The sequence below is a fragment of the Acomys russatus genome, chromosome 15 (assembly GCF_903995435.1).
Source record: "Acomys russatus chromosome 15, mAcoRus1.1, whole genome shotgun sequence".
NCBI lineage: Eukaryota > Metazoa > Chordata > Mammalia > Rodentia > Muridae > Acomys > Acomys russatus.
This window is the reverse complement of record NC_067151.1, coordinates 65912356-65932581: the sequence shown is the minus strand read 5'-3', so window position 1 is coordinate 65932581 and position 20226 is coordinate 65912356. Positions and strand designations below refer to the sequence as shown.

The 20226-nt window shown below is 51.4% G+C and overlaps 2 protein-coding genes across 2 annotated transcripts; one reads left to right on the top strand and one right to left on the bottom strand.

Annotated features, from left to right (window-relative positions):
* Positions 1-2643: 2643 nt before the first annotated feature.
* Positions 2644-5993, bottom strand: Cdc42se1 (CDC42 small effector 1). Its single transcript, XM_051156883.1, has 4 exons — positions 5750-5993; positions 5149-5259; positions 4255-4342; positions 2644-2986 (listed from the first exon to the last, which is right to left on the bottom strand). Exons 1-3 carry the CDS (start codon positions 5801-5803, stop codon positions 4268-4270), a joined length of 240 nt encoding a protein of 79 aa, XP_051012840.1. The 5' UTR covers positions 5804-5993; the 3' UTR covers positions 2644-2986; positions 4255-4267.
* Positions 5994-9699: 3706 nt separating this feature from the next.
* Mllt11 (MLLT11 transcription factor 7 cofactor) lies at positions 9700-18714 on the top strand. Its single transcript, XM_051157694.1, has 2 exons — positions 9700-9790; positions 18411-18714. The coding sequence occupies exon 2, from the start codon at positions 18417-18419 to the stop codon at positions 18690-18692; it is 276 nt and encodes a 91-aa protein (XP_051013651.1). The 5' UTR covers positions 9700-9790; positions 18411-18416; the 3' UTR covers positions 18693-18714.
* The last annotated feature ends 1512 nt before the right edge of the window (positions 18715-20226 follow it).

Here is a 20226-nt window from a genome sequence, read left to right as displayed (position 1 = left end):
GGTGGCCAAAAAGATAACAGACATCAACTCCTGACACAAAAACACACACACACACCAGGACGGTTGAGGCAATGGTTTGTAGCAGGGGTAAAAGCAAGGCAAATAACACAGAGGTAATTATCTGATCTTTCTGCCTCCCCCAGATAGAGAGACTCCAGAGGTAACGGCCACGTCACCCTCAAGAGAAGATATCTACATTGGAACCCACCTTTTCAACCCCAGCCCCCACTACATATTTCTAATACAGAGAAAAAAAATTTTTTTAAAACACCTTAAAAACCCACACTCTGGTCTCCTCCTTCCTTTTGGTGGAACCCACGGCCCCTCCCCAGCACTGGTCTTTGTCTTTACAGGAGGGCTCAGGGACCTCAGAGCCAGCAGCCTCCAGCTTGTCCCTCACTCCCTGCCTTCCTAGGTAAAATGTTCACACTGCTCCTCTCCCTCACTTCCAGCACTGTTTTAAAGCAAGACACTGCCAGGCGGTGGCAGCGCATGCCTTTAACCCCAGCAATTGGGAGGCAGAGGCAGGTGGATTTTTGAGTTTGAGGCCAGCCTGGTCTACTGAGCGAACTCCAGGACAGCCAGGGCAGGCTACACAGAGAAACCCTGTCTCACAAAACCAAACCCAATCAAAACCATAAAACCAAAGACCAATGACAGGGAATAGCAAACAAGGAATTCTGCCCCTGGGAGATTATGGTGGCCTTTCCTTACCCAGCCAGTAACTCTGCCCTCCCTTCAGGAATGCTGGGCTCTTCATCAGCCACGCCCACCTCTGATCCAGACACATTTGTAGTGATTACTCTTGCAACTATTTTGCTTAATTCTTTTATTGGAAAAAAAAAGTATCTTAAAAGTCCATCATCTTTTTAATATAAATTATGACTCTCAAGCCCATTCCAGTCGCCGTATTAAGTGGTGGCAGCATACGCAGTGAAGGGGAGCAGGGGAGCGTCGGAGAGAAGACTGTGCCCAAAGAAACACGGTAGCATGAGCCTGGAGCTCAGGGGTCACCTCTCATCCTTCTGTCAGCCCCGCGCAGCGTCCAGCCTCCCGCCGCCGTGACTTGATGTTCACGGCCTTCCTGGGAGCACGCTGCGCAGGGGGCACAGGTCCACTGAGCCTGCAAGCGCTCACGGGACCTCCAACCACTGAACTGCGCTAGAGCGACAAGGTACAGTCCCTTCGGGGAGGCAGGCCTGACCAGGCTTTGGACAAACAACCTCAGTCACTAGGTGAGGAGGTGTCAGCTGGAGTGGATCAGTTTCCACAACCCTGACCCATCACCACTAAACAAGCTTCCTGTTACAGCCCTAATGAGGACCCCCCCACACGCCCTTTTTTCTAGGAACAGGCAGGAGCTTGTCTGTCTTGTTCTGCCTTTCTAATCAGCCTGCAAAGAAAGGGCCAGAACAAAAACACCTGAGAAAACAAAGGGCCTAAGACTCCACTTGTACAAGGCCTCCCCTGGTCTAAAGCAGACTCTGGCCACCTGATCTTCCCAAGAAAAGTCCCTGAGTCTTAACACTGGGTTCAGGGCTAGAGCAGAGGGGTGTGAGCTTAGCGCATGGACAGCATCCCTAGTGTCTCTGCAGCTTCGGACCCCCTTCTCCTGTCCCAGCATGCTCCACTCCTGTCTCTGCACCATGGGAGCCCCCCCTGCAGAGATCAAGAACAGAGCATCGTCAAACGGCTGTTGACTTGAGCCCACGCAAGCACAGGCAACACAATTGGAAGTAAAAACGCACAGCTCTATGGAGCCTGCCCTATGAGGGCGCTAGCTCACCTGGGGCTCGAGATGCATCACCAGACTGGGTGTGTGTGTTGGGGGGTGGGGATGTGGAAATCCCTTAAGACAAACACACCGTGGCTCTCAACTGTGGGGAATTTCACCCCTAGGAGACATTTGGCAATTTCTGGAGACATTTTGGTTGCCACCCTCTGGGGGTGAGGGTGGGGGCGGGGATGCAGGGATGCTGTGGTTTATACAGAACAGGGCCCCATTACAAAGAACTCTGCACCCCAAACTGTCCAAACCGTTTTCAAGCGCTCAGGTGAGACGCCCTTCTTCCACGAAGGGTCTTAGGGCCTGTGCTGCCTGTCTCACCACCATCGCAGGAAGGCCACCCTGAGACACAGCTCAACCGCTTCATCCTGGCTGTTTACCCAGAACCCTCCAGCTTTCACCTGGGCCAGCAGGGAGGCTGGCAGAGGCAGGTGGGCCAGGACTCCCAAGTCTTAAATGGAATGCAGTCAGATCCACTCCTTAGCTCTTCCTCGGTGGGAAACAGTAAGATTCCTTATGGGGAGGGGGCAAGGACGGAGATAGCAGCTGGATGGACGGGGGGAGGGGGGGGTAATTAAAAGAACTCAAATTAAAATTTTAATTAAAAGAAAAATATTTCTGAGAAACTATTAATACTACAGAAGCATGGGATTAGAGGCCTAACTGGAGCAAGACCCTGGTGCCGGCAGAGAGACACGGCGGGGCTGTGAGCTTCAGGTCTGAAATCCAGGGTGGGCTGGGCAGGCATCACCCAGACCCTTAACCTCTGCACTGCTCATTCCAGAAGGAAAAAGAGGGCAGGAAAGCTGGAGCCCTAACAGGTTCAGCCGCGGCTCCCTCGCCTACCTGCCTCAGTGGGAGAGTAAAGGCGAGAAGTTTAAACAGGTGGCACTCGACCTTCATTCAGGGGCAGGGAGCCCCACTCCAGGCTCCCAGAGACCGCCCCAGCTCAGATCGAGGCTGTCCAGGGCTTCAGCTGAGGCTCCTCTGGCCCACAGTAGTCACTTGGTCAGTCCTGCTGCCTGGACCCCGTCTCCAGGAGGGGCAGAGGCCAGAGGGAGCAGAGGGAGTCCAGCCCCCACGTGGTTTGAGGCACTTGTTAGAGAGGGAGGAGCCCTTGGCTCCCTGGCTGAAGAAGGGATCTGGTGATGGCATTTCTTCTGGGCTGGACACGTAATGGGAACTCCAAGACTGCAGAACCTGAATTAAAATTGTCATCGTCATCATCATCATCAAAATCATCATCACCAAGTCTTGACTGTAGCCCCATCATCACCACCACCACCACCACCACCACCATCAAGTCCTGGTCTCACACTGTAGCCCAGGCTGCTCAAACATAAAGCAATCCCCCTGCCTCAATTTCTAAAGTGCTAGGATTACAGGCATGAACCACAGTGCCTGGCCAAACAATTTTTTTTGTTGTTGTTGTTTAAAAGGAAGATTTGGAGACAAATACAATAGCACGCATCTGTAAAACCAGCTCTTGGAAGTTTCTGGAAGGAGGATGCTGATTTTTAAGATAAGCCTGGACAATAAGTGAACCTGAGTCACTTCAGCTGCCTATTAAAACCCCATTGGAAAAGAAGGGAAAAAAAAAGCCGCCACAGGTAGAAGGCACTACATAGCGCACATTTTTGTGGGAGAGTACAAGGGAGACAGGCTCTCACTTTGTAGTCCTAACCTCACATTCGCAGAGACTGGCCTGCCTCTGCTGGCGTAAAGGTGTGCGCTGCCATGCCTGGCCCATGGTGCTCATTTTAAACTTTCCATACACCTGCTCATTCCTCAAATTCTCTGTTTTTCGAGACTGGGTACCATATAGCCCTCCCTGACCTTGCAGTCACTGTGTTGTTGAAGAGAAGTTTGAAAACAAAAAAAATTTTTTTTAAAGACTTATTATATATACAGTGTTCTGCCTGCATGTATGCCTGCAGGCCAGAAGAAGGCACCAGATCCCATTATAGATGGTTGTGAGCCACCATGTGGTTGCTGGGAATTGAACTCAGGAACTCAGGGCAGACAGTGCCCTTAACCTCTGAGCCATCTCTCCAGCCCAAGAAGTTTGAACTCTTTGCTTCTCCTGCCTCTACCACCAACGTTCCTGGGTTACAGGTGTGTGCCGCCACACCCCAAATCGTGCCTTCCCATAAAAACATGTTTTGTTTTGTTTTTTTCAAGACAGGGTTTCTCTGTGTAGCCTTGGCTGTCCTGGACTCACTCTGTAGACCAGGCTGGCCTCGAACTCACAACAATCCGCCTGCCTCTGCCTCCCGAGTGCTGGGATTAAAGGCATGTGCCACCACGCCCAGCTCAGCCCTACATGTTTTGATCATGGGTTCTTGAATTTTCATTTTAATTCTGCCCTTCCACCAATCCACTTCTCATTCTCGCATCAAACAATTAAGGGTCTGAGGCAGGGCGCCGGGATGCGCTGGCGCAGGCCCACAGGGTCTCTAGTCACTTACCAGCCCATGGCAGCTACAAGGCCCTCGAATTGCTCCACGCTCTGTCTCGGTTTCCCTTGGATCTCATCTGCTCCTGAACGGCCCCTGTCTGTTGAAATGCACAAGTCACACAACCACCTAGCTTTCCACATCCCACAACAAGCAAACATTTCCCTTGAGCCCCCAGGAGGCGCTTGACCTCAACTCTCTTCTCTGACAATGACCACCATCTGAAGAGGTCACACCTGCCAACTGTTCCTCTCACGGAAATCTCATGAAGACAAGGTAAAAATGAGCCATTTACTAATGAGATTCCCTCTCACACACATTAAAAAGAAAAAAGAAAAACAAAAACAAAACTCCCATATATTTCTGTTGAGTTTTGTAACTGGTATTTAAAAACTATGACCAGACCCATTTCCCTTACTGAGAGCAGAAACAGACATTTAAATTGTCATTTAAAACAGAGCCTTTCATGGCCATAGACTCCCAATCACAGTATGACTAACTCACTGTGACCCTTTTTCCTTTTTTATTTTGAGATAGGGTCTCTAGGCCGGGCTGACCTCAAACCCTCAAACCCTGTAGGCAGCGGAGATTATGGGTGTGAGTCACCACGCCCCGTTTATGTGGGGGGTCGGGAGGGAGGTTTCCCACATGTTAGGTGAGCAGCCTGCTGACTGAGCTCCGGGCCGGCTCAGACTAGTTCTTGCTAAGAGGGGAGTGCCATGGACTTAGGAAAAGCTCCACAGCTCCTACAACTCACACACCCCCAAGGCCAGGGAAGACCACGCTAACTGTAACGAGGGAGCTAGGCCTGGAGATCAGAGCACGCACTTTCAGCTTCCCAATTCCCCACTCAGTGTTCTGCTCTGCCGTCCCTCGCCTGAAGACTCAGCTCCCCGTCCCTCTCACCATGGCAAGCCCGTCTCCGGCCCCCATCTCCCCGGAGCCGATGTGAGTCAGGTGGACGAAGTTCATTGGTTCCCCAATCATGGTGCGGTCGATCCGTCTCCTCTTCTTCTTCTGTTTGGAGAAGACAGGGAGTCACGTACACAGCCGCCTCCTCCCACCATGGTGGGGGAAGGAGTCTTGAAAAGCCACTGAGAGCCAAGGGTTGATCTGGCAGCGTAACGGGGAAACTCGAGTAACATAGGCCAGGGATGACGTCACCAGAGCGGTGAGGACCGTGGCCTGCCAAGTGAACACCACATACAGGAAGGGTCGAGCAAAGTCACTTCTGGATGACCAGGGGGAACAGTGATAGGTCCTCAGTTCCACCTACAGACCCTGCCCACCTCAGAACAGGAGCAGGTGACAGCTACAGTTGCTGACCTCTCCTGTCACACAGTCTCCTTTATTGCACGTGGACACACCCGCCTGGCCACAGAAACTCTCAAGAGAAAGGGTGAGGAGAGTGTTTTTTCCAGAAAGCAGATGAGAGATGGTGCGTCCACTTCACAGCACCTGGTAACTAATTTTGGCGTGTGTGGGGAGTGGGGACATGGTCACTTACCGGCTGGGGCTTCTCAACCACGCAGCAGCCCAGTTTGTGCCAAAATTCGCTCATATTCCCTGACGGTTCCAGCTTCGGGCCTCTGCCAAAGGCCCCAGAGGGCTCTCGCTTTGGTGCCAGCCACGCAGCCCTCAGTGTCAGGTGTAACAGGCTCACGCAACAGATGGGTCTAGAAAAGCTAGAAATCCACGCAGCGGAGGCCGGAGTCTCAGAGCCAGAGCCTCCGAGAGCACAAGCAAGAGGCCTGGGCGAGAAGTCGGCGGGGCACAAGGCTCTGTCTTCTTTATCTGTGGAGTCCTGAATTTTAGCAGAAAGAAACAAAAACAAAAAATGAACGAACCTGTCAGTGACAAACACCCCTCCCCGTTCCCCAGAAACCTCCTGAGAGGGGCCCCACCTTCCTATTCCCTCTTAGAGGCTTCCAGCTGCTTCCCACAGAAATAACAGTGCAAAAAGACCGTCAGTAGGGTAAAGGACCACGGAAGAGGGGGCTAAAAGGACTTTGTATGAGGCAGCGAGAGACAACCAAATAGTAACAGAAATGGATACAGTGAGGGGTGCTGCCGCCTTCAGTTCCCTTCTCCCTTGGCCAGGGCAGGAGGGGAGGGGAGCGTAAGTGACTTTGAAGAGGAAATAGTGGTTTTCTGTTCTCACAAACAAGGCCTCCGCCCTGTCCCTTCCTTTTCTCTTACCTTGCCCCAACACCTAAGTTTTCTTCCCGGACCACCTAGTTTCCTAGGAGACTAACTGTAGCGCTGTGGGCTTCTGAAGGGAGGAATTGCATCCTCCTCGGCCACGGCCTTTGTTCCTTTCTCACTAGCCCCAGCTGAGGCCCAACTGCCTAGCAGAGTCCAGCTGGAGTTAATGCCTGACCTTGTCTTTCCTGAAAGCTGCAGGGACTATGTGCGCGTGCGCACACCTAGCTCCATGCCTTGTGCAGGTAAGCATGGAGGAGCTTTTTCTGTTCTGAGGAACCATCCTCAGCCTCCCCACCCTTTTCCCACGTGTCCTATCGTGCGCAGCTCAGCGTCTCACACCCTGTGTGGCTCAGGCCTCGCCCCCCTTCCTCCCCCCCTCATGCTCCGACCTGTTCGCTCCCTTCTCCCCACCACTTCCAAGCTCCACCAGTGAACCAGACACAGGAACTTTCCAGTAGCACTTGTGTCCAAGGAAGAACTTTCTCTCCTTTTCACTGTTGCCAGCCAAGGGTTACAAGTACAAACTGCACTTCCTTGTCCTATAGCACAGACCAGCTCAGGGAGTCCACTAGGGCAGCTCATGAATATTAAACACTAGCATGAATAAGAGTGAGCCTTTCCCTCTAGGCTTGAGGCTGGAAGTCAGGTGCTCCAGCAGCCTAGACAGACCAAAAAACTTTTAAAAATTTTTGAGTTTTGTTCTTTGAACGTTTTTCTTTGTTGTTTTCTAGCAGCCTTGAGAAGAGCTCATTCAAACAGTGGAACACAGCTTCTAGCGTAGGAAAGAACCCAGGAGCCTGGGCCTCTCTCTCACTTCCCTTCCCAGCCACGGAAGGGAGGGGTAACCAGGGCTCAAGTCAGAACCCGGCAGCTCAGAGAGAGGGGGAGGCTTGGTCAGTGGGAAGGTTGATCACAAGGCTTTGTCACCGTGGTAGCAGGTGGGACGGGCTGGAGGAGACCAGATGAACCCCCCAACACTATCCGACGGTCAGTCCACCGGGCTGGGCTCAAGGCTGAGTGGACAGAGGTGGCCGACCGCAGCCCAGAGTGAGGAAGGGGAGGGGGGAGGGGGGAGGAAAGGGGCCTGGAGGAACAAGGCTGGCTCTGTTTCTCTTCCAGGGACCTGACCCAAGCTGGGTGGAGGGAAAGCGTGTGTGTGGGACTTGGCATGAAACAAATCAATGACATGAGAAGTGACCAGGAAATTCCATTCCCTGGGACATTAGGGTCCCTGAAACTTTGGGAGGCAGTGTGAAGACTGGCCAGGGTCAATGTGGTAGTGTGTGGTGGGGGGTGGAGTGGGGGGGGGGGAGAGGAACAAAGCCAGAAAAGGAAGTGCTAGGCATTGGCTGTCACTCCTCTTTAAAACGGCCAACGAGTGGGCTGAGGACAAATGAGGCCTTGGCCGGCCGATGCTGAGTCCGCTGCCCACTACCCCATGCCCACACGGAAGAGGAAGGAGGTGGGGAAAAGCAGAAAAGGGGGGGCGAGAATCAAGGATTAGGACAGCAGCAGGCGGCCTCCTGACAGTGGGGCCCCTCTCAGCTCCACAAGCAACCCAGAACTCAGAAGGCCGGTGACCATGACCGCCATGGTCACGGTGGGCTGTGGATGGGGCAAACAGGAGGAGAGAGATGGGGGAAAAACGAGGCAGGGCGGAAGGATGTACATAGGGAGTTCCCCAGATGCTGTGGTAGCCCAAACCGGTTCTCCCGGTCCCGCTGCCTCTGGCCCCAAGGCCTCCAAGCCGCTGCTGTCTGACAAGCCTTCACAAGAAGCAGCTGGGGGAGAAAAGAGACTTGAGAACGGTGTGGGCAAATCCTGGCTGTGAGCCCAGGGATGCAGCTGGCCCTTCTGCGGAGACCCTCCAAACATTGTGGGGCTGCCGAGGGGGGCCCCACTTTCAGCCAAGCCACAAGACCACTTGTCCTAGCAGCAACTCTGCCCTTAACCCCTCGCTTGGAGGGCGAGGGGGACTTGAGAGGAAATAGAGAGACCCTGATTTCTTCCCCTCCCCCAATATTTTCCGTCAGACACCCCAACCCGCCCCCGACTCCGACCTAGGATGGGAAGGAGCCTCGCTGGATCGCTCTGGCTCTGTCACCGTACTCCGCGGCTGCTCCGATCTGGCTTAGCCCCAGCTACCCCGCTACCTGTGGTCTAGCACGGCAGACCCCTCAGGTTAGTGGGCCGGCGAGAGGAGAGCCCCCGGGGGGCTTCGACCCTCCCACCCGGCTCCGCGCTGCGCTAGTCGCCGCTCGCCTGGCCCCGTCCCCGGGCGTGCGCCACCCGCGACCGTGACACCGCGGCACCGTGACCGCGACCTCCCCTCCCCGCCCGGCTCGCCCGGCGCTCTCACCTGGGCTCCCCCCGGGCGTCCAGGCGGCGGCCGCTGCGGGTGGGGGCTCCGCCACTCCGGGTTCCCGGGCTGCTGCTCCGCACGGCGGGGAGTCGAGGGCGGGGCCCGGGCAGGGGTGGGGCCGGCCGGGCGGAGGGCGGAAACGCCGGCGACGCGATTACGAAACCCACGGGGCTGCGAGCCGAGCGCAGCGCCCCGCCCAGGCTGGCCCGCGGGGGACAGCGGGGACAGCGGGGACAGCGGGAAGCGCCCGCAGCAACCCCCAAGTGTCTGCCCCAGGTCTGCCCAACACGGCCCCCAAAGTCCACTAAAGTCCTTACAGTGGGGAAAGGAGGGCAGTTCTGTTGTCGAGCGAGAAGCCTTTTTTTTTTTTCCCGAGACAGAGTTTCTCTGTGTAGCCTTGACTATCCTGGACTCACTTTTGTAGACCAGGCTGGCCTCGAACTCTCAGCGATCCGCCTGCCTCTGCCTCCCGAGTGCTGGGATTAAAGGCGTGCGCCACCACCACCCGGAGGGAAGACTTAAATTTTTATTTTATTTATTATTTTTTAAAACCCATACATCTAAGTTAGAGGGCAATGAACTGCTCGACCATTGCACCCCGGTCCGCACGGCCGTGCGAGCCGGTGAGGTGGGGGGGCGGCTTGCCGTGCGAGCCGGTGAGGGGGGGGCTTGCGGTGCGAGCCGGTGGGGAAGGCTCTAGCCTGGGTAGCGTGTTCCGGAACCTAATCCTACGGATGAGGCGAGTCGGGCAGGGAGGGGGCAGGGAGCGCTTCCGCCCTTGCTAGGAGGGGCTGCATTGCAGGGGAGACCCAGCGGCCCATTCTGTCACCGAGCAGGGAGAAGGCGTGAACAGACAAAGCCGGCACGTCCCCAGCAGCTTCCTCCAGCGGCCACCTCCTCTCCTGCCCGGAGCCGACCCCCGAGCCCCACCCGAGGCATTCCCTTCGCCTTCGGAACACCCTAGTCATTCATTGATAACAGGTAACCAAAGACCCCCCCCATGTGGACCAAGGTCCCCCCATGAACAATGGGTAGCTATTTGTTATCAGATTTTTTTATCTCTGTTAAGATCTCCATCTATGCCATATCACGGACCTAGGCGTTCATTTCTAACACTTCACCTGTAATTATTTCTCGGCATTTGGCTCAGCATGTCATGTATCATCCATCCATTTTCCTATAATTTTTGCTCTGTGCATCTAATGGCTTCGGCGCAGTGTCTAGTCTATAGCTTCTTTTTCAAGCAATAATTTTTTTGCTACGTTATTTGGTGAATCTTTATTCCTACTGTAATTATTGTAGCCTGTACTTCCTTTCCCTGTATTTCCACCCCATCCCACCCCCCACTTCACTGTTCTGTCTCTTGTAGGGAGTTTTTGGGGAGTAGGATACTCCTTTGTTTTATTCCTTTTTTTTTAACATGGGATGCTATTGAGTGTGGTCAGAACCTTTAACAATCTCTTCCCTATCTCAGATTTTTTGCTCTAAAGAGGCTGGAGGTGGGGCGGGTGGGGGTAGTTGCCTGATGGCATGCTGCAGGCACTGCAGTTCACAGGGACTACTGAGAGAGCAGATTTTTTTCTTTGCAGCTCCTCCTAGTGAGTGGGGAAGGCTGTGGCTAGTAGGAAAACGCTAGCGCTACATGAGAAACACCAGAGAGCCTCCATTTCCGTCCGCTACCAGCCCTCCTTAGCCTGTGCGAGGTGGCTGGGGTGGCGCCATGACACAGCAAGGCCCTGTGGAGTAGGCCTTGGATGCTCAGGGGGGGTGGGGGAGTGGGAGCTTGGGGGTGGGGGAGGGGATCTGGACAAAGGGTATTTGGGTGTGTCTATGTGGCTTAAAGAAAATGTATCTTTTTAATGTGTGTATTTACTAATCATTCTATCTCTAAGAATAGACAATTAAATTTAGAAGTTACTTTGCCTAAAATACCGGCATAGCTCAAAATGAGCTGCAGTGGGGAAGCATTCATTTAGCATATATCATGACATTAGTCACCAGCTAGGGCCTTAAGATAAGCAAGAGATAGATGAAGAGAGAGTGAAGAGCATTTAGGGAAAGAAAATGGAAGCTGGCTGAGAATCAGCCTGTCTTTTTTTTTTTTTTTTTAAATGCCACATGTGCCTGTATGTTCATTTTCTGGAGAAAGAACTTGGGCCTCCGCACGTGTCCCTGGGACAATGGACTAGCTAAATTTCCTTTAAATTGTTTTCTTTCATATTGGTTTGTTTTTTTGTTCCTGTTGTTGTTGTTCTGGTTTGGGGGCCTTGGGCTTCACTCTGCAGCCCAGGCCCGGTCGGACTCACAGCCCTCCTGCCTCAGCCTCCGGGATCACAGATGTGCACCTGCCACAACAGGCTCTGGCTCCAGCCAGCTTAAGTTGTTGTTGTTGTTGTTGTTTTTAGAACTAAGTTCTTGGGAGTAATGGAAGTGAGGCAGGGGTTCCAAGCTATAAGCCAGCACTTGGGCTACATGTCAAGACTTTGTTTAAGAAACAAAAATAAGCCGAGCATGGTGGCGCACACCTTTAATCCTAGCACTTGAGAGGCAGAGGCAGGCGGATCGCTGTGAGTTGGAGTCCAGCCTGGTCTACAAAGGGAGTCCAGGACAGTCAGGACAAAAGAGAAACCCTGTCTCGAAAAACGATAAAACAAACAAACAAAAACCCACAAACATTTTTGTTGTTGTTGTTTCTTTTGTTTTTGTAGACCAGGCTGGCCTCGAACTCACAGCGATCCTCCTGCCTCTGCCTCTCAAGTGCTGGGATTAAAGATGTGCGCCACCACCCCAGGCTCAAAATTCTTAATGAGGTGTGGTGGTGAGGCTAGGAGGCTGAGACACATTGCTGAGGGTACCGATAGGTATTCTCCGCCAATGAAATGAGCCAGTTCAAACCAAATAAGACAGGTGTATTGGGGACAGCTGTTTGGCTGGTTTGCTGACCTCACAGGAGGAGGTCTCCATGCAGAGGGAGACAGAAAAGGGAAAAGGGGCAAGAAAGCACTGGCAGAGAGAGGAGAGAGGAATTGGGGGGTGGGGCGGGGCAAACTGTCTGGATTATATAGTGAAGAGCCTCTGGGAGGGAGAGGAAGCCTGGATCTGGGCCAGGTAAGGACTGCGGGCTGCTGGGAGACACTGAAGGCAGGTCCACTGTGGTTAAACAGGCACATCAGCCGCTTGTCCCAGGTCTGAGTCCAACTGGTACCAGGCTGGGCCTGGAGAGATGGCTCAGTGGGTAAAGCGAAGTCCTTGGCACTCATGTGGAGACCTCAGTTGGGATCCCCAGAGCCCACGTAAAGGTGGGCATGGGAGTGCGCCTGCAATCCCACACAGTGGACAGTGGAGGAGGAGGCTCCCCAGAAGCTCGCAGGCCAGCTTGCCTGGTTTACAAGGTCAAACACAGTAGAAGGCGAGGACTGATGCCTGGGCCTGCCCTTCCCCCTCTGTATAGGCCCAGGCCCTGGATGCCACAGCCCTCTCACATGCGTAATACACACAGAGTTTTCTTTTTAATTTTTTCAAGTTAAAAAAAAAATTTTAGCCGGGCGTGGTGGCGCACGCCTTTAATCCCAGCACTCGGGAGGCAGAGGCAGGTGGATCGCTGTGAGTTCGAGGCCAGCCTGGTCTACAAAGTGAGTCCAGGATGGCCAAGGCTACACAGAGAAACCCTGTCTCGAAAAAACCAAAAAAAAAAAAAAAAAAAAAAAAATTTTTTTTTTTTTTTTTTAGCCAGGTGTGGTTGTGCACGCCTTTAATCCCAGCACTTGAGAGGCAGAGGCAGGCAGATCTCTCTGTTGAGGCTAGCCTGGTCTACAAGGTGACATCTAGGACAGCCAGGGCTACACACATTGAGAAACCCTGTCTGAAAAACCTCCAAAAAGCGCCCCCAACCCACACACACAAAAGTTAGTTTTATGTATGCCAAGTGCATGCTGGGGGCCTGAGAAGACAGGGTGTCAGGTCCCTGGAACAGGCCTTGGCTCAGTCGAGTGGGGCAGGGCTCCTAACCCAGGTCCTCTGAAAGAGCACCCAGTGCTCACGGCCTCTGAGCCACCTTTCCAGTTCCAGTTTTAAGGGAGTCTAATAGAAACCACGGGACTTGGGGTGCACATAACCCGGCTAGACAACCTAGCTAGTTACTGAATAATCTAAGGTGTCCTCTAGTCATGACTTTTTAGTTGCGCGTGGTGGCAGCGCACGCCTTTGATCTAAGCAAGGCAGAGGCAGGCGGATCTCTGTGAGTTTGGAACCAGCCTGGGTTCCAAAAGGAGTTCTAGGACAGCCTGGGCTATGTAGTGAGACCCTGTCTCAAATGCCGTAATGACAAGTAACATTTTAAGCCAAGTGATGATGCCTGCTGTAATTTCAGCACTCACAAGGCAGTAACTGCAGAGGATCTTGAGTTCGAGGCTAGCCTGGGCTATGTAATAACTTCCTACACAGCCTGCGTAACATAGCTAGCTTAGACCCTAGCTCAAAAGGCAAAAACAAAAATCTTCTATTCAAAGCTGGGCATGGTGGCGCACGCCTTTAATCCCAGCACTCAGGAGGCAGAGGCAGGCGGATCTCTGTGAGTGTGAAGCCAGCCTGGTCTACAAAGAGAGTCCAAGATAGCCAGGGCTACACAGAGAAACCCTGTCTTGAAAAAACAAAATAAAATCTGGGCTGGAGAGATGGCTCAGCAGTTAGGAGCACTGTCTGCTCTCCCAGGGGTCCTGAGTTCAATTCCCAGCAACCACTTGGTGGCTCACAACCATCTATAATGAGATCTGGTGCCCTCTTCTGGTGTGCAGGTATATGTGCAGGCAGAGCACTGTATACATAATAATAAATAAATCTTGAAAAAAGGAAAAAGAAAAACCAAAAAAAATCCCAGCACTTGGGAGACAGAGGCAGACAGATCACTGTGAGTTCAAGGCCAGCCTGGTCTACAAAGCGAGTTCAGGACAGCCAAGGCTACACAGAGAAACCCTGCCTCTCAAAAAGAAAAGGAAAAAAAAAATTTTTTTTTAATCCCTTTTCCCCCTAAAGATTCTGTTTTGTTTTGTTCAAAGAGCCTATTATACAGTCTTCTGGGAGTAGGAAGGGTCAGAAGTTTAAGGCCAGCCTCTGCTGCTTAACAAACTTCATGGGCTACCTGAGACACTGTCTCTGGAAAAACAGTCTATTAAATGCTCTCATTATACACAAGGTCACTCTGTAGGAGACGTACAAGGAAGGGAATTTTTATTTTTATTTTTTATAAGTCAGCTAGCTAGGAGAAACCTGGTAATGTAATAAAGATGCCTGATTAGCATTGCTGACTTTTAAGGCTTGCTCTGTGGAATCTGCAGCCTCAGACCTCAGCAGTGATTGGTTCCCTAAAAGGTGTTACGGGCGCAGTCATGCTTGCTAGGCCTCTGAGCACATCTGCAAACTGCTGTGGAGGTGATGAGAGCGGAGGTCAGGGGATGATGACCTCACCTTTCTACGAACTCCTTCGCCCTACTTCAGTCCCGGCATCCGTGCCTCATCTCTGCTGAGTAATGTTCACGTCCCACGGGCATATTCTGAAGAGTGAGGAAAGACAGACAGACGGGCAGACAGACCCAGAATTTGCTGTTCCTATTTCGTTTTGTTTGAAGACAGAGCTGTCCTGGAACTCAGACCAGGCTGGTCTCGAACTCACAAGAGATCTGCCTGCCTCTGCCTCCTGAATGCTAGGATTGAAAGTATGTGCCACTACGACTCAGCCAGAATTTGCTTTTTTAAGCCAAGTATTCCAGATTACAGGCATGATCCTGTAATCCCAGCGTTTGGGAGATCAGAAGGATCAGGAATACATTTTGGAGCCAGTCTGAGAGCTATGAGACTTTGTCTGAAAGATTTTTTTTTTCTTTTGTTTGAGTCACAGTCTTGCCTAACTTGGGCTCAGGGTTAGATTTCTCAAACTCCTGCCTGAGCTGCTACAGCTGAGATTATAAATAGAGTGGCTAGGTTTTTTTGTTTTGTTTCATTTTTTAATGGTAAAAGGTAATGAGATAGAGAAATGGCTTAGCAGTTACAAGCACTTGCTGTTTTTTCTGAAGACTCAAGTTCAGTTCCCAGCACCCCTGCTGACTCACGAACCACAGTAACGCCAGCTCTGGGCGGGGGTGGGATCCAGTGTTGTCTTACGACATCTGCTTGCACACATATACCATATACGCATAAATTAAAATTTTAATTAAAAAAAAAAACGCTGAGGAGATTGGTCTGTGGATAAGACCACCTGTGCCACTTGCATAAGAACCTGAGTGGAGCCAGGTGGTGGTGGCGCACACCTTTAATCCCAGCACTAGGGAGGCAGAGGCAGGTGGATCTCTTGAGTTCAAAGCCAGCCTGGTCTGTGGAATGAGTTTCAGGACAACCAAGGCTACAGGCAGAGAAATCCTGTCTCAGGAAAAAAAAAAAAAGAAAGAAAGAAAAAGAAGAACCTGAGTTCAAATCCCCAACACTCAATTAAAAAGCTAGGTGTGGTTGCCTACAGCAATGTGGGAAGGGGGAGGACGGAAGGCTGGACTTGTTGGCCACCAGCCCAGCTCCGGTTCAGTGGAAGACCCTGTATCAAGGACTAGGGCACATATTGATAGGGCAGGACACCTAAGGTCGTCATCCTCTTTACCTCTCTCCCTCCACACTCTGCTGGGTGTGTGTGCCCTTGCGCAATATTAAGAGGGGAAAGCAAAATCTGAAGCCAAGTGTGAGGTGCACACCTGGAATCCCAGCTCTCTGGAGACTGAGACAAGAAGACTGACAGAAGTTTGAGGCCCAGGTGGACTACATATCGAGTGACAGAACAGACCCTGTCTCAAAAAAAGCCTCCCAGCCCTTGGGAGGCAGAAGCAGGCGGATCTCTATGAGTTCGAGGCCAGCCTGGTCTACAAAGTGAGGCCAGGACAGCCAAGGCTGTCTTGAAAAACACAAACAAACAAAAAGTAGCCCAGGCATTCTGGACCCAGTGTATTGATAACAACCCCCTATTCTAGCATTAGGGGTGCCTCCCCAAGAAGAGTTTGTGGTCAAAGCCAGCTTGAACTTGAGTTTAGTTTGAAGCAAGAGTCAAAAGCAAAAACCAAAACACAAACAAAAACACATCCTTCATCTATCTGCAGACAGCTGAGCCCCATGGTTCCTGTAGACCGTGTTGCAGGGCTAGGCTCTCCTCCTGCTTTGGTGGAGACGGGTCACCTCCCATAGGGAGGTTTCAGAACCTACTTCAGACCGCTGTTCAGGGATCACAGGCTGGTGTGCTCCAGAGAGGCTTTTTGAAACTCTGGCTTCTATTTTTGGTGGCAGTGGAATGTTCTTTTTTGCTCCTTTGGGAATATTTAAACTAAAGCGTTTCGTCCTCTCCCTCGTCAGTAAGTAAACCGTGGAGGCTCCAGATCCCAGGCTCTAACTCTGCTTGGCACAGGCAGTCAGGCAGAGGATGGGGTAGGGTGAGAAACAAATGTGCACCTGGTTGTTAAGCCACAGGAAGGGGAGTTGGGCATGGTGGTGCACGCCTTTCATCGCAGCACTGGGGAAGCAGAGGCAGGCGGATTGCTGTGAGTTCGAGGCCAGACTGGTCTGCGTAGTGAGACCCTGTCACAAGAAAAAGCTGAGATTCTGTCAAGGTAGCATTTCCTACTGATCGAAATTTTACTTTCTTACCTGGTTCTTTGAACTTGTTTGCTGTTGTCATATTTACTCTAGCGTTTGGATTAGGGAAAGATCCTTGTGTGGTAGGGGGGTAAATTACCCTAGCTTCAGGGTTTGTTCTACAGAGAGGCATAATAAAGACTTGTCACCCTGAGGACAAATAGGAGAGAGTAGCAAAGTAGCCACTGTGCTAGTGAGGGCACATTAATGTTTATGTGTAAGGTCTAGCTCCTCCCTTACCCAGAAGTATGCCTGTTTGCCTTTTGTTTTGTTTTGTTTTCGAGACAGGGTTTCTCTGTGTAGCCTTGGCCATCCTGGACTCACTTTGTAGACCAGGCTGGTCTCAAACTCACAGAGATCCACCTGCCTCTGCTTCCCAAGTGCTGGGATGAAAGGCGTGCGCCACCACTGCCTGGCGTTTGTTTTTTGTTTTTGAGATAGAGTCTCTCTATGTATCCTGGCTATCCTGGAACTTGCTTTGTAGACCAGGCTAGCCTTGAACTCACAGAGATCTGCCTGCTTCTGCCTCCTGAGTGCTAGGGTTAAAGGCATGCGCCACCACGCCCAACCTAGTAGGGGAGTTTTACTCGGAGAGGAATTTTTGGTGTCTTTAAGGTGATAAACACATAAAACACGTATCCAGCCCGTGGCGATCTGTAACCAAAACATGATGGAGTCAGGTGAAACTCTGGAATGCTGGAGAAGATGCCGGAGGCAGCTAGGTAGATAGAGCTTAGCTGCTTTGGGGGTGTCCTGAAAGGGGTGAGTTTGTAGTTGGCTTTAAGGGCAGGTGGAAAATAGACCATGTCATGGAAGAGCAGCATCTTAATTATTAAACTGACCTGAAGGAGCCAGTTACTTAGGTCTGGGGATGTGTAGGGTCATTGACCAGCACATGCGAGGCCCTGTCTTTGATTCTCAGCACAATTAGTAATTAATTATTGAGCAGGCCCAGTGGAGTAGGCCTGTAATCCTAGTTACTTAGGCTGCGGGGACAGGAAGATTTCAAGTTCAAGCTGGACTAAGCAAGTCGATTAAGATCCTGTCTCAAAGCTGGGAGCGGTGGTGCACGCCTTTTATCCCAGCACGCAGGAGAGGCAGAGGCGGGTGGATCAGTGTGAGGCCAGCCTGGTCTACAAAGTGAGTCCAGGAGAGCCAAGGCTACACAGAGAAACCCTGTCTCAAAAAAATCTTTAAAATAAAAAAAAATCCTGTCTCAGCCGGCCTTTAATCCTAGCACTCGGGAGGCAGAGGCAGGCGGATTGCTGTGAGTTCGAGGCCAGCCTGGACTACAAAGTGAGTCCAGGACAGTCAAGGCTACACAGAGAAACCCTGTCTCGAAAAACAAAAAAAAAAAAAAAAATCCTGTCTCAAAATAAAGGTAAAGAGAGGGCTGGGAGGCTGGAGAGGTGACTCAGAGGTTAAGAGCACTGCCTGCTCTTCCAAAGGTCCTGACTTCAATTCCCAGCAACCACACGGTGGTTCACAACCATCTGTAATGAGATCTGGTGCTCCCTTCTGGCAGGCAGGCGTACATGGAAGCAGAATAATAAGCAAAATCTTGTTTTAAAAAAGAGAGGGCTGCCTATAACTCAGGGTTAGAACATTTGCCTAGCGCTCACCAGGGTCTGTTAACCCTTCAGTGTCACACCCAAAGATCAGGGCCAGACCTGAGGAGAATGGAGATAGTCAGGGCAGAGTTGCTGCCTGGTATGCGTAAGGCCTGAGGTATATTACTGGGGGGAAAGTGAGAGCAGAGGTGAACCTGCCGCTGGATGCAGTATCTAGTCGACCGAAGGTGGGGCAAAGTCACAGGAAGGGCTCCTCCTACTTACTTATTCACCAGAGCGGACAGAAAAGAGCAACTTAAGCAAGGGGAGGCTCCGGCAAGGAAACTGCCCTAGCACAAAGACTTAACAAGTGATCTGCTCTTCCCCAGGGAATTATGAGGGATCCTGTGAGTAGCCAGTACAGCTCCTTTCTTTTCTGGAGGATGCCCATCCCAGAACTGGACCTGTCGGAGCTGGAAGGCCTGGGCCTGTCGGATACACCTACCTACAAGAGCAAGGACGGCAGTGGCATAGGCAAAATGGGCGTGCGAGCCACCGGAGCAGAGGAGCAGAAGAACCCGGAAGGCGACCCCCTGCTCGCGTACAGCACCTTCAACTTCTGGAGAGTTCCCATTGCCAGCCTCCACTCTGTTGACTTGGACTTGCTTTAAGGCCAAGACTCCTCTGTGTCTCTCTCTCCCACCCCTTCCGTACCACCCTTTCTCAGCCTTCCACTGTAATCGCGCTCTGTTCCGTCTGCTGTGCTGGTGAATCTGCCAATTGAATTGTGTGTATATATGTACTTATTTATTTATTTATTTATTTATTTATTTATCTGCCTACTCCATTTCCCTCAGAAGCCCTCTAGGCACCAAGTCAAGGCTTTAATCAGTGGAGTACTAAATCATATGATCCCCTTCCCCAACCCTGAGAATATTAACTAATCCCCAAAATCCGCCCTTACTGGGGGCACCAGAGAGAACTACAGTTGTGCAAGGTGGGAGACCATTTTTTGTTATTGTTGTTGGTACATTTTAATCAGCTTCAAAGATCACTTGAACCTGCCCCAACTTCCTGCACCAGGCCAGTAAGCAAATTATTTCCTCAAGAAGTAGTGAGAACTTGCAAGTTTTGAGACACTTTCTACAAAACAGGACTCCTTGCAGTACATTTCCTTCCCCAGAAACATGGAGGTAGTTACAGAGCAAAGCATTCACCCCGGAGAATGGCAGTGAGGGAAAGCACGGACTCTTTCAGGAATAGTCACCGTGTATATCCACCTCGCAACCCTGCTCCCGCCTGTGGGTTGGAAACGCTTAGAAAATCAGATTTGAGTCTTCACGAGAAAACCTTACTGTTAGGATTAATTCATAAAAGACAACAGATTTATATGCCCTAAAGGAAAACCAGAGTGTTACTATGATAATTTATTCAAAATTTTGATTTAGTGTTGGAACAGGCAGAGTGTTTTGGCCCTTTGTATTTCAGCTTTGCCTTTCCATGGCTGCAGTATGTGGTAGGGGATCAGTGGTGCCTGGGCATCGTTCTCGGCCATGTAAGACCGTGACACAAGCAGTTCTACTCAGACCCTCCGCCTGTCCCCGTTTCGTCCAGAATCATTGCAGCTGAACTGTGCTGCTGCCATTTACTTAATAAAGACGTCAGATCCTAAGTGTGGGCTTTGTTCTCTTTCAGTGAAGCGCTAAGCTTCCGCGTCCAGCCTTCCAATGTCTTCCTCATACTGACTTTGAGGGAGAAGAGTTTGGGATTTGGACGAAGCTCCATGGTAGAAATGCTTGCCAGGCATCTACAAGGCCCTGCTAGAGTTCCTAGCCAGTGATCCTAACTGATGAGCCACGTCCCAACCCATTCTTTTTTGGGGGGGTTTTCGAGACAGTGTTTCTCTGTTAGCCTTGGCTGCCCTAGATTCGCTTTGTAGACCAGGCTGGCCTCGAACTCACAGCGATCTGCCGGCCTCTGCCTCTGCCTCTTGAGTGCTGGGATTAAAGGCGTGCGGCAGCACACAGGGCTCCCTAACCCATTCCTTTTTTTTTTTTTTTTAAAGATGTATTTATTTATTATGTATACAGTGCTCTGCTTGCATGTACTCCTGCAGGCCAGAAGAGGACATCAGATCTCATTATAGATGGCTGTGAGCCACCATGTGGTTGCTGGGAATTGAACTCAGGACCTTTGGAAGAGCAG

What these genes read in the sequence shown, in the direction of transcription:
- Cdc42se1 (XM_051156883.1), bottom strand. Translation starts at nt 5,803, where the DNA reads ATGAGCGAATTTTGGCACAAACTGGGCTGCTGCGTGGTTGAGAAGCCC. An exon ending in TGGTTGAGAAGCCCCAGCCG is followed by an intron (nt 5,260 to 5,749) that starts GTAAGTGACCAT and finishes TTCTCCAAACAG; the next exon opens with AAGAAGAAGAGGAGACGGAT. An exon ending in CCGGAGACGGGCTTGCCATG is followed by an intron (nt 4,343 to 5,148) that starts GTGAGAGGGACG and finishes GCATTTCAACAG; the next exon opens with ACAGGGGCCGTTCAGGAGCA.
- Mllt11 (XM_051157694.1), top strand. Translation starts at nt 18,417, where the DNA reads ATGAGGGATCCTGTGAGTAGCCAGTACAGCTCCTTTCTTTTCTGGAGG.